The 12,627-nt window shown below is 36.9% G+C and overlaps 2 protein-coding genes across 3 annotated transcripts; both read left to right on the forward strand.

Moving 5' to 3' along the window:
* Positions 1–4,254: 4,254 nt before the first annotated feature.
* LOC103153775 (survival motor neuron protein-like) lies at positions 4,255–9,328 on the forward strand. Of its 2 annotated transcripts, none has more exons than XM_007574805.2 (9): positions 4,255–4,348; positions 4,706–4,777; positions 4,885–4,977; positions 5,166–5,348; positions 6,158–6,355; positions 7,050–7,172; positions 7,503–7,616; positions 8,651–8,794; positions 8,899–9,328. In XM_007574805.2, exons 1-9 carry the CDS (start codon positions 4,346–4,348, stop codon positions 8,932–8,934), a joined length of 966 nt encoding a protein of 321 aa, XP_007574867.1. In that variant the 5' UTR covers positions 4,255–4,345; the 3' UTR covers positions 8,935–9,328. The 2 variants fall into 2 exon arrangements, with proteins under 2 accessions (XP_007574867.1, XP_007574866.1); XM_007574804.2 differs by having other exon boundaries at positions 4,303–4,415.
* Positions 9,329–10,645: 1,317 nt separating this feature from the next.
* On the forward strand, positions 10,646–12,463 carry LOC103153783 (cocaine- and amphetamine-regulated transcript protein-like). Its single transcript, XM_007574812.2, has 3 exons — positions 10,646–11,205; positions 11,746–11,829; positions 12,261–12,463. Exons 1-3 carry the CDS (start codon positions 11,074–11,076, stop codon positions 12,366–12,368), a joined length of 324 nt encoding a protein of 107 aa, XP_007574874.1. The 5' UTR covers positions 10,646–11,073; the 3' UTR covers positions 12,369–12,463.
* Positions 12,464–12,627: the final 164 nt, after the last annotated feature.

Below are 12,627 nucleotides of genomic sequence, written 5' to 3' on the forward strand. Positions count from 1 at the left end.
AGAAACGTTTTCTGAATGTGTTGCAGTGAATAAAATAAATTAGTGTGTTTAAGCTGCATTGCTTCTGTCCCGCATGCAGGCTGCATGTTTTCACGCAACACGCGGGTTCCTGCAGGCTGAACCGGGTCGCATGCTGCCCCTAGCGGCCAGGCTGCGGCACTGCAGCGCTGCAGGACGTGTCTGGGCAGAACCAGCAGCGGGCAGGGGGAGTCCCGGCAGAAAGGTTCTGTTTAGGGGGATTTGTGGGGAGTTTCATGGGTCATCAGGAGCCGTTTGGTGCTCTTTCATATTTTCTAAGTTTTTTTTGAGAAATGAAAATGAAACTGAGCACAAGCTGCATGAAAATCACATGAAATGTCAGGAGGGAAACAGATTTTAGGATTTTTTTCCTGCAGAGCATCAAAAACAAATATAATCAATATTTCAGTTGGCTGGAGTAAAAGAGAATTTCTGCAAGAAGTTTGAATAAAATTATGTATTTTCCTAGGCTATATTTTAAAATAAAAAACAAATGACTAAACTTACAAAAATAACGAATAAAATAAAAAGCTTATGATTATTAAATGATTCAATTCTTGAAATAAAGAACAATCACGTGTTTGGGTGTTTTGAACTAAAAAGACAAAAAACAATAATAAAGTGAATATTTCTGAGGATTATCTAATATTGTGCCTGATGAGTCATTATGACTCATTCATGATGCAAAAAGTCCTTTTACGACCTGCTCAGCACCTTTATTCATCACGAAATTAACCATCTGCACGTTCCAAACATGTTTTTAAAATTCAGAAATATATTTGGTTTTAGCTAAACTCTTTGTTTTGAGGTGAATCTTTATATTTGTGATGTGAAGGTTTCATAAGCCTGCAGAGAGAATAACTGTCTGCTGGGAACAGAGATTATGTTATAGCACCACCTGCTGGTTCAGTTAGAAACCTACAAATATTTTGTATTTTTTCATTATTTGTAGTTTTTATTAATTTATTTATTCATTGTGTTCTAAAATTCTTGACATTTACTTATTTGACCATATAGCTATATATATATTAGACTTTTCTATTATGAAGAATATTTTTACATTATTTGCAATAAAAACCAACAAAGAAATTAAATGAGATCCTAAAGGAATTATTCTTATTATAAAACAGAATGAAAATAAAACTCAATGCTGTTTGAAATTTTGTGAAAAGAATGATCCTTTCCTTATAATGAAAATAAACAAATATAAGTAGCTAACTTAATATTATAAAGCACATACAATGCTTTTATTTTTATATTAAAAGCATTGTACCATTTCTACTGTAGATATTGTGTGCAGATATTGCATAAAACAGAAGAACAGATAAAATCATTTTATTGACTTTAGAATTATTAATATTAAAACAATTCATCAAATTAATTTATTTGGTGAAAGGGAAAGAAATTCATATTAAATAATAAATAATATGTGCAACAAGTCAAACTTTCTCAGAGTTCCCCCCAACTTTGATGGCAACTTTTTTTATCTACACATTTTTAATTCAAGTAAAAAAAACTTTTATTTTTTAAAGTGATTTCTTTTTGTTTTGTTGCTCACAGGTGATTAATGATCCACCATAAATGACAACAGTTTTATACAAAACTGTGGTCATCTAATGTGATGACTGTTTAATCTTGTCATCACATTAGATGACATGATTTAATCTAATGTGATCAGCGTGACGAGGCTCATTATCAGCCAATCAGAGCTGATCACATGACTGCTTTGATCAGTCAGTGAACGCCTCGCTGGGATCTGTCGGCTGGAATCTGAAGCTTCAGTAGTTTCACTCAAGCTTTTTAGAAGCTTTAAATAATTTTAACTGTAAAGCTTCATCTGGCAGAGATGATGTTTATCTTTTTGGCAGCTTATTAAAATATTCAGGACTTTAAAATTCAGCAACTGAAAATACTTTCTACTAAAAATAAACACTTAAAAGGCTTCCAAAGAGAGAATAAGCTGCGACCCTGAGAACAAAACGCTCATTTTAAGCATATTGCTGCTGAATGTCTTTAGCTTGGTGAGTTTATAGCAAGATATTTTCCCATAAGGGAAATAATTGAGCACTTTCATAGACATTTATGAGTTATTGACTTAGAACAAGCTCATATATCTTACTGAAAAGTTACTTTTAAGTTAGTTTTGTCTCATTTCAAGTTTAATAAGATATTTTCACTAGAAACTAGACTCAAAATACTTGGTAATATTTTGTTCCTTTAAATCAAATGTGTGTTTTTTTAATAAGAACATAGTATTTATGTTATTTTGTCCTTACTGTACAGTAAGGACTCTATATTCTGTCTTATATTATTATTGTTTTGTTTGCCTTTCTCCACTTTTACTCAGTTCTGAATTTTCTCCTCTGAACTTTCTGTTGTTGATGATTTTGAACATTTTACTGGAGGGGTGTACTAACTTTTTATCATGTGGGCCAAAACCATTGAGTCAGAAGTACGGAAGACGATTAGGGCCACTAAAAAATAATAATAATAATTCAGATATTTTTTCCCTCAGAAATCTGACTTTAATCTCAGAGTTTTTCTAAGAATTCAGATAAAAAAAAGTCAGGATTATTTTTTGTCTGTTTTTTTCCAGTGGCCCTAATCCTCTTCTATATAGGTCAAGAAAATATAACAAAATAAAATCAAGTAATTGCAGTATTACAATTTTTTTGTTGTTGTTGTTTTTACTTTTTTTTTTGGAGGAAAGTGATGTTATTCGTTATAGATCCAAAACGAAAAAAAGGATTTTGTATGATTATGTTGTACTGAAAGAAAGACAACTCATTTGGGCTCAGCTGAATTTATTTACGGCATAATACCAGGATTTGGTCACTGGCTTTTGAAAGTCTTCCTATATTTAGTCGAGTTAATGAAGTGCATGCAGCAAAGGTGACTTTCCAGTAAAAGTCTCTGAATAAACGTGGCTCATAAAAGCTTGGTTATAAAAAATTGAATACTTTGTGTTGTAAATAACATTTCCCATTGTAATAAAATTATGTTACCCTGATTACAAATAAAAGTAATCAGGGTAAATTTGTATAATTCTTAAAGAATGCACATAATCATTCCAAGGGCAAGAAATGGCCCCCGAACCATACTTTGGACACTCCTGTTTTACTGTATTGTATAAATAACTTAATAGAAAGTTTATTTTATCAAGCTAAATGAAACTAAACAGATAAATGTGTAGGGTGAGTGGAATTAAAGTTTGTTCTAACCTTTTGTTTCTGTTACAAAGTTTATTCCCTCTCAGTGAGCTGTGCTGCTTCTCTAGAATCCACCAACCTGCTGACGGCCCCTTTAATTGAAAGTGTGAAAAGTGTGAAACCTCCTGCTGGTTTTCGCTCTGCTGTCTTCAGTCTGCTGGTTTTCCTGCAGCTCTCAGCTCTCCAAACATCTCGTTAACATCCTGGACTTCCTTTCTGTTTATCCTCCACAGTCTGGAGTTAGCTGTCTGCTCAACTGCCTGCTGGAATACACAGGCTGCATTACTCTCTTTACAAATATTTGATCTTTCTTTTCCTTCCTCATTTGTTTGAATCCACAACTAACAAATTAATTTGCAATTTCAGATTCAGTTGATTCAGACTTTTGTTGTTGGTTCCTTATTCAACCAAAAGGAGGAAACAAAGTACCAAAAGCAAATATTTAGCAAGTTTTTAGTGGTAAAAATGATAATTCCAGCAAATTGCTGCTATGGCCTAATCAAAGTCCAGACATAGGACTTTAGTGATTCCACAGACTAGAAAATAACCTAACCAAGCTTTATTCAGTGTTGGTCAAAGTATAAATGATGCTATTTACAGTGTTTGTTAGCAAATCTACTAACGTTTTATATAATAATAATAATGATAATAATAATAATAATAAAACAATTTAAAAAAGTTTATTTAACCTTAATTTGTCATTTATTTCTGATGTTTTTTTATTTTACTCTTTCAAAAACAGAATTTGCACACAACTTAATATTTTTGTTTATCAAATATTATTTGATAAATATTTGATAATATTTATCAAATATTATTTGATAAACAAAACTTAAATTAGTTCTAAATATTAAAGTATTCTTTAGAAGAAGAATACTTATATATATATTTATATATTTACTCTGTCTTGTTATTTGGTTCATAGTAATGGAAAAATTTCGTTTTAAATAAAATAAAAAAATTAATTAAAACACAGGGAGGCTTAAACTTAGACATAAACGGATTTCCATAAACTCCGTTCTATTCACAGCAAAGGGAATGAAGAGTCTGCTTTTATTTTGAACTGCCTGACCGGAAGTCCTTCTTCATTCCTTGGCTAGTGGCTGTGAAGCTGCGTGATGGTGGGTAGTGTCTGATTTATTGGCAGCCATGACAGAAAACTGCGTTCCTCGCGAAGCCGTGGAGCCGGTTTGTGTTTTTAACCCAATTTCACATTTAAAAACGAAAACATAAACGAAATAAAATACAATAAAAACGGAAGTTGAAAGGCAACGGAAAAATGTAATCCAAGTGCCTCGCGCATTAGCCAAGGAGCTAACAAGCTGCCAAACGGTTAGCAAAAACAAACATGGCGGCCGTTCCTCAGATAATCCGTTTTCCACTTTCAACTTCGCAGACTTGTCGAGATGGTGAACTGTTGACATTTTCCCGGGTTTATAGAAGTTGTTGGAGGCTGTAACGGTGTTTTCTGTCCACAGGAGGAGCTTCCTGCCCTGGTTGTGGTAAACGACACCGAGGCGACCCCGAGCGAAACTCCTGAAATATCTCAGGTTCATGACTCTCTCTCTCTCTCTCTCTCTCTCTCTCTCTCTCTCTCTCTCTATATATATATATATATGTGTGTGTGTGTGTGTTTTACTTCATTCAAATTGTGCAGCTCAGAGAACCTGAAGCTTTGGTGGAGATGGGCAGGAGAGAAAAGCAGGAGGAAGAAAAGCTGGACGGAAAGACAGACACTGAGGCAGTAAAGGTAATAATAATAAAACAGCATTTATATGAGAAATGATTAATCATGAATCTCCGATTTCATTGAGATTCTTACAGGATTTCTGAAAGTCTAAAAAGTCAAATACAAAAAAAATGAGTAAATAATCAAAAAGAAGAATATTTTTTGTCTTATTAGTTGGTTGAGTCTCATCAGGTTAATGTCTCCATCAGGTGGGCGCTCAGTGTTGGGGCGCGTGGTCAGAGAACAGGACCATCGACCCGGTGACGGTGGTGGCGGCTGATGGCGAGCGCTCCAGGATTCGCTTCAGTGTCTACGGCAACGAGGAGGACGTGGCCGGGAGCGCGTTGAAGAGTCCCAGCGCTACAGAGCAAACGCAGAACTCGCAGCCTCAGGTTAGCCGTTAGCTTCAAGTCAACTCATTCAACCTGCAGGTAGGAAAGGTCGCGCAGGCTCACATCCTCTCAGCAAATAGACATTTAAATGTAAGGAAAAATACGCAGCTCTCACCTGAATGGAAAAGTTTGGTGAGCGATTTATTTTTCACAGATGTGTCATCCAGGATATAAAGCTGAAGCGATTAGTCAGATAAATTGCGATGAATCGATTATTGAAATAATCAAGTAATTTATTAACTGTCAACTGAAGTATAAAGACTTAAAGGCCAACAACACTGAGAGCAGCAATTAAGTCAAAACTGTACAAAAAATATAAATATTTAGCATTTTTTAAGATAAAAAACTTCTTTATAAATATTTTAACGTAGAACTCATCAGGTGAGTTTTAGCTTCCCCTGGTTCAAATTCTGTGAAGAAATGTTCAAAGTGAGCACTTTCTGTTATCCTGTTATTAATCAGTTAATCCAATTTTTAATCACCAGATCAGTCAGACGTTACTGCCGATCAGAAAGTAAAGAGTTTTTCACATGTTTTATGACCTTTGACCTGTCCTGGTGAATGACGGCTGTCCAGAAGACGACCAGCAGCTGCTGGGGAACGTTGTAGTTCTTGAGTTGCAGCAGGAAATGCGATCTCTGCTGGTCTGGCTCGGGTGAATTCCAGCGTTCTGATTGGCTCTCAGCAGACACCGTGTTGTTCAGGATGGCCTTCACTAGAAAAACAAACCAGATGCTTCAGTTTTCTGCAGACTGTTTGTTGATAACATTAACATTGTAAGTAGTGGTGTTTTAATGTGTGTGTTTCAGGACTGGAAGCCCGGGTCGCGTTGCCGGGCCGTTTACTCGGCCGACGGCCTGGTTTACCCCGCTGTGGTGCTGTGGGTCAAAGATCAGCGCTGCTGCGTTCGCTACGACGAGTACAACAACGAGGAGGAGCTGGACGTCGGCAGCCTGCTGCATCCTGACGAGCTGCGCGGCCCGAGCAGAGCCGCAGCCGTAACCAAGGTAACGCTGCGACACGTCCATTGATAGGAGTTTACTCGTATAGCTCTGGTAAAATAGGCCTGGCATAATAAGCAATAAATCAATTATTTTCATGAAAAATGACAACAAACTCAGTTATTTCTGTTGGCATAATTTATCGTTTTTCTCTCTTTCTACCAAAAACTGGATAATGAAAGTTTTCAGTCTGGTGTTTTGGTCTCCATTAGCTCTTTTTGTGAAGGATAATTTTGTTTACAGAGACTTCATAATTTATTTTAATTATTGTTTCTGTTGTTTTGTTTTGTTTATTTATTTTGGATATTTAAAATGTCTTCCAGTTCCACTGTTAAATATTTGTTAAAATTTAAAGTTTATTGATCTTTGGTTTCCTGCATTATTATTATTATTATGTCATTTTCATTATGTTACACTGCAAAAACACAAAAGTTTACCAAGTATTTTTGTCTAGGTTCGAGTGCAAATATCTCGGTAAACTTGTAGGAGCTTGTATTAAGTCAATAACTGAAGTGGACTAAGATATTTGAGCTAAAAGCTAAACTAAAATACTTGGTAGGATTTTGTGTTTTTGCAGTGTACATGAAAATGGTCTGAAAACAATTCCTCCAACCAAATGTTGGGCATTCTGAGGTGAGACCTGCAGAATGACGGGGAAACTGGGTTTGGTGTCATGAAGCTTCGTTTGTTGGTGCTGCAGGGCAGCAGCTGGATTCCCAGTCCTCCCAGCAGCAACCTGGACTGGAGGAGACAGAGGAGAGACTCGAGCAAAGGAGACAGAGGACGAGAGAGGACGTCCACACCGAGAGACAGTCCAAACATGGTCGGTGTTCTGTTTGGGACGGATTGTTAGGGACGCACCGATCCACTTTTTCACTTCTGATATCTGAGGTTTAGTATCGGCTGATTCCGATCCAGAAAAACGTTTCTGTTTTTAAACACAGACATAAATGTCCTGAATGACACATTTATTTGATACCTTTAAAACTCCAACAGCTTCACCAGTTCAGTCAAACAAATAAATCAACTTTAATTTGTCCAGTCAGAGCAGTTAGGAGTAAAACTCCAATCTAAAATAAATAATAAAGACACTAGCAGCCTCTTTCTGACAATCTGGGCTTTTTTATACGAATCTCTTGTTTTTTGTTGTCAGATGAAAGCGGGATCTAAGAATGAGAACACAGTGGAGAAAGAAACCGCAGAGAAAAGGAAAGGAGACCCGACTAACATCTTCTTCCCTCCGTTTCCTCCTCAGATCGAATCAATGGTAAATCTGACTCACTCTTTTGGGTTTTTAAACCTGTCATCACTAAAGTTAGTATTTTCCTAATTTTGTTACGTTTGGGGAATTTAAATACACTTTAACATTTTGCTAACGTTTTGCTAAAATTTAGCAGGGAAGCGAGTTTCAGGCCACGTTGAGATCATGAATGTTCAAATGTTACAGCTTTCTCTGCATTCAATTAGCAACTCTTAACATCAGATATCATACATCTTATCTCACTGATGTAAATGTTCTGGAAATACAAACTGATGTGATTTGACTGATAAAATAATATTTAAGCACATAACTGCTATGTTAAAGTTCTGTCTATGCAGTTTGGACACACCTGGGTTAAAGTTTCCCAATTTCAAGGCGTTAAATTACAAAGTCATTTTTTGAGTCATGTTTGATTTTTATAATTGAAGTCAACGTAGTTACTTCATTGTGGAATAAAATGGCACAATGTGCCTGAAAAACGCATAACACTGCCCCTTTAATCTGTTACACTGTATGATCAAATAAGTTGGGAAAAATTTTATTTTGTATACTTCAATTTAAGTCCATCATGCAATTATTCCACAGCAGGGATTCATGGGACTGATCCCTGTGCTAAAGGGAAGCCACTTGCTTTACATCTGGTGGAATTTTTAGACATTGCTATGGATTAGCAAGTGCAGACAAAAATGCATCTGTGAGGTGGTTCAAGTCAGCAGCGCTTGTGGAATGTGCGTTAATTACTCTAGGAAGCCATTTATTTATTTTCTACATTTTTAGCCACTTTTGACAGGATCAGTCCTCCATACATTCTTAAATTCAATTCATTTCAAATGAAAAAAAAAGTTATTGATCTCAAAGGGAAATTAAATAACTCAAATGAATTAAAATTCTTCAGAGTTATTATAGGTAGTGAAGCTGTTGACAGGAAAGATCTCTGTAGCAGTCTGTGTTGCAGTGAACCTGAAGAAGCCTCTGTTGGTTTCACATCAGCGTTTTTATGAGCTGTAGATGTTTTTATTATTAATGTTTTTGCTCTGCAGAGCCCTCTGTCCTTCATCCCTCCTCCTCTTCCTCCTGCCTGGACGCTCCAGGGGAAGGAAGTGGGCGACTGCCCGGACGTCAGCGCCGTCACCAACATGTTCATGCTGTGGTACATGTGTGGCTTCCACACCGGCAGCTTCCTGGTCAGTAACAGGCCGGGCCCAGACGGTTCTGACTCCAGTTCAGAGACGATTCGTTGAGCTGAGTTTTGGAGGAAGGTGATTGGACTCGTGTGTTTGTGTTTCAGGCTCAGCAGAGATCCACACCGCCCTCCAAAGACTAAACGTCCCTCTGAACACGCAGGAAGACCCGGTAAACACACGCTAACCCTGCTGTTTTAACAAATACTGACATCTGGTGGTGAAACAGGAGATGGCAGTTACTGACTTTCAGGAATTTCAGAGTTTTTCCTTTTTTTATAGTAGAAGACAAAAAGCTACAGTTTGCTTTTGTTTTTTTTTTGTCAATTAGCTCTTTATTTTTTACTATTAAACATATATTATTTTATTTGTTTTTGGTTTGAAAAAGGTAATTTTGTTCAGTTATTAAAATAATATGTGGTTATTTTCTGAGTGTGTGTTGTAAAAACTGGATATTGTAGCAGAAAATGAGATGTCTGATAAATCTGAAGTATGTTGTTATTAAAAAGAGACGATAAAGACGTTGTTTGTCTCGGTTGAGCTGCCGGTGTCTGAGGCGTGTTGACTGACTTTGGCTGCTTTGACGTAATCGGTGACACAGGCAGACCCTGCAGAGCCGCGGCTCTTCCTGTCAGCTGCTCCGGTTAAAGAGACGCTTCAAATACGTCTACGTGTTTCCATGAGCTTCATCTCCGTCTTTCACTTGGTAAAGGATTTACGACTCCGATCAGATCTGCTAGTTTTATCCGCGTCTCACAGTCTGAAATGTTATCATCTCAGTTTTATGATATAATCTCCAAAAATTATCCAAATGTTACCTGAAAGTCTTAAATTAAAATAACGTAGGCATTAAAAGGCTTTGAGCTTTGATATCTCAGATCCACTGAGGAGAAAAGGTTTCTGTCCGAGTTTTTATTAAACCTCTGAGATTTTACTGTATCTATGGAGGGCTGATCCTGCCAAAAGTGACAAATGTAGAGCGAAATGCCTCGATAAAGACAGTAATGTGCCAAATGTTTTATCCAAATATAACAAGTAATGACTTTCTCAACTTATTTGATTAGACAAAAAGAAAGTAGAACAGTAAGATAATATAATAGTGCTTCAACAAACAGATTCACAAACCAAATTACTAAATCAACATATTAGGGGCATTGTGGAGAGAAAAAAATAAAATTCCACCAGAAAATCATTAAAAAAAACAACATGGAGGGTTTTTCATTAAGAAGATTTTTTGAGATTATTTTTCAAAATGTTCTTTTTATTTAGTTTATTTCTAGGAATTTTTGAACTTTTCAAACTCAAATCTCCTTGTTTGTTCAGAAATATTCTGATTAATTTCTGACTTTTTATGGTAAAATTTTGACTTTTCAGACTCAAACTTCCAAGTTTTTTTCTTAAAAATTTAAGAATTTAATAATCTCAAAATTTCAGTGTTTTGCCCAAATTTACTCTTCTTATTTTCTATTTAGACCGACCCTTGTACATCATTGCGAACTACACATTACACTTTAAGTTAATTATAATTTTCAGCAGTATTATTTTAACATCAGTTAAACTTATTGTTTTTATTAACTTACCTTTTATTTCTGATTTTACACATTTTGTATTTAATATCTTCTTATTTACTTTCATATATTTTATTTAGTCTCAAAATAAGGTTTAAAAATAAAACATTTCTTATAATGTTAAATTAATACTACTGAATGCAATAAATATTAATTTTACACAGTATCATAAAATAAGTTGGGAAAGTTGTTAATTTTTAAAAATTTAATTCAATATTTGCACATTGAGTACTTTCTGAAACCAGTTATTTATTTGTACATGTATCACTACGTTTGGCAGGATCGGTCCTCCGTAGATTCTTGGTCTTCCAGGACATTAAAATGTTTAAAAGATGGCAGCTGGATTCTCCAACAGGAAAAGTCCAGTCGCCTCCAGTTAAACCAGGAGCTTTTTGTTGGACAGGAAACCATTTTGGACCGACAGACTCCAGGTTTCAAACGAATCGCAGGCGTCACAGAAAACCTCTCAGTTGGTCAAAAGGTGAAAATGGTTGCGTCACTTCCTGTTTGACGGAGCAGAGCTCCTGACCTCCGCTGAGCCCTGAGGTGAGCCGTCTGATTGCCTCGTTATGGGGTAAATATTGCCGCAGTGACGGCAGAGCCGCTCCTGCTGGGTATAAACGCTGCGGACGGAGCCTCAGCGTCCAGCAGGCCGCCGCAGCTCCGCCGACCTCACAGTCTTCAGCCTCCACCGCATCCGAGTCGGTCAGCACCATGGTCAACGCCACCATGCTGCTGCTCAGCGCCTCCTGCTGGCTGCTGGTGGCGCTGGGCAGCTGCGACGAGCGACTAGAGGAGCGATCGCCCGAGTACGACGTCATCAAGACCGAAGAGGAGAAGGAGCTGGTGAGTCCACACAGGGTTCATACGGCAACATCAGAATGCTTCAGTTTTTAATAAAGTTCAGTTTAATGTTTAAGAGCCTAGATAAAAAAAAACATTATTTACAGTTGAAACCAGATATTTTCATAGACGGATGCATTTTTTTCTCTCTGCCTGAAGTGGAGTGAGACTAAACTTTTATTATTTTAGATTAGCTAGAATTACCAAACTTGTTTCCATCTGAAAACTTAATGGGGAAATGTTTTAGAGAACCATTTTGTAACTTTATTAATTTGAACAGGAATGTCATTTTCCTTAGCACAATTTGTTTGGATCCTTTCAATGTTATGAATCTTTATTATTCCTAATGGATCAATAACTTATTGATCATCTATTATTTTGTATATTAAAGTTATTAAAATTGTTTTTGGTTGAATTAGTGTTTTGTTTTTGGATCAGTCAGGTCTCCAGGGTTTGTAAGAGACATTTCAAAGGAAAAAATGTATTTTAGTTTACCTCATCCCTGCTGTGGAATGTCATCAGAGAGCCTCTGTTCATCCTCAGATCGAGGCTCTGCAGGAAGTCCTGGAGAAGCTCAAGAACAAACAGCTGCCGTCGTCGGAGAAGAAGCTCGGCTGGCTTCCACCTGTAAGCTGCGCCTCGCCTGCAGACACGGGGGGCTCTGGGTGTCTAACAGCAACACGTTCCCAGTGAGACTAAAGTCCCTCACGTTTCCTCCAGGTTACTCAAAACCTCAATCTGAGCGCGCAGTGAGACTGTATCTATGCAAACAAACAATAACTTGTGGTGTGAGAGTTTAAATCTCAAACGTTCGCTCAGTTTTCTCACTCGTTAAACTCTGATAAACCTTGGCTCTCCTGCTCGGGTATGGAATGCCAGAAGGGACAAAAAACATGCAACGTTTGATGCATCTTTCACACCAGCTGCAGGGTTCATGTTTCCTCCTCAATTAGAACTTGTCAGATGTTAATAATTACATTTGTTTCATTTATTATGATGTCCTGTAATCTGCTGGGTCGTGTTGTCATGTGTGCGTTTTCTGATTTTTTGGCTGCCAGTGCGTCGCCGGTGAGCAGTGTGCGGTGCGTAAAGGAGCGAGGATCGGGAAGCTGTGTGGATGTCCCAGAGGAACGTTGTGCAACTTCAGCATCCTGCAGTGTGCATAGAGCTCAGAGACACGCTGTACAAACCAAACAATAAAGTTTTAAAAACTTTTCATGCTTGTTTGTTTTTAAGCTAACACAGTTTTAAAGTTTCAACTTTAAATCTTAAAGTACTTTTAAACCACAAATCCAAACTTCTGACTTGGATGTGTGGCTGATTTAGATTTAAATTAATCTTTGATAAAACCAACATATTTGGTCATATTCAACATGATTAAAATGCTGAGAAAGAAACTGATCCAGAAATTCATTTATAACAATT

Source organism: Poecilia formosa, unplaced genomic scaffold (genome assembly GCF_000485575.1).
Source record: "Poecilia formosa unplaced genomic scaffold, Poecilia_formosa-5.1.2 Scaffold361, whole genome shotgun sequence".
Classification (NCBI taxonomy): domain Eukaryota; kingdom Metazoa; phylum Chordata; class Actinopteri; order Cyprinodontiformes; family Poeciliidae; genus Poecilia; species Poecilia formosa.

Coding starts and splice junctions, on each gene's coding strand:
- LOC103153775 (XM_007574804.2), top strand. CDS start 4,377: ATGACAGAAAACTGCGTTCCTCGCGAAGCCGTGGAGCCG. Junction 4,778..4,884: donor AAACTCCTGAAATATCTCAG/GTTCATGACTCT, acceptor CAAATTGTGCAG/CTCAGAGAACCTGAAGCTTT. Junction 4,978..5,165: donor CAGACACTGAGGCAGTAAAG/GTAATAATAATA, acceptor TGTCTCCATCAG/GTGGGCGCTCAGTGTTGGGG.
- LOC103153783 (XM_007574812.2), top strand. CDS start 11,074: ATGGTCAACGCCACCATGCTGCTGCTCAGCGCCTCCTGCTGGCTGCTG. Junction 11,206..11,745: donor CCGAAGAGGAGAAGGAGCTG/GTGAGTCCACAC, acceptor GTTCATCCTCAG/ATCGAGGCTCTGCAGGAAGT. Junction 11,830..12,260: donor AGCTCGGCTGGCTTCCACCT/GTAAGCTGCGCC, acceptor TTTGGCTGCCAG/TGCGTCGCCGGTGAGCAGTG.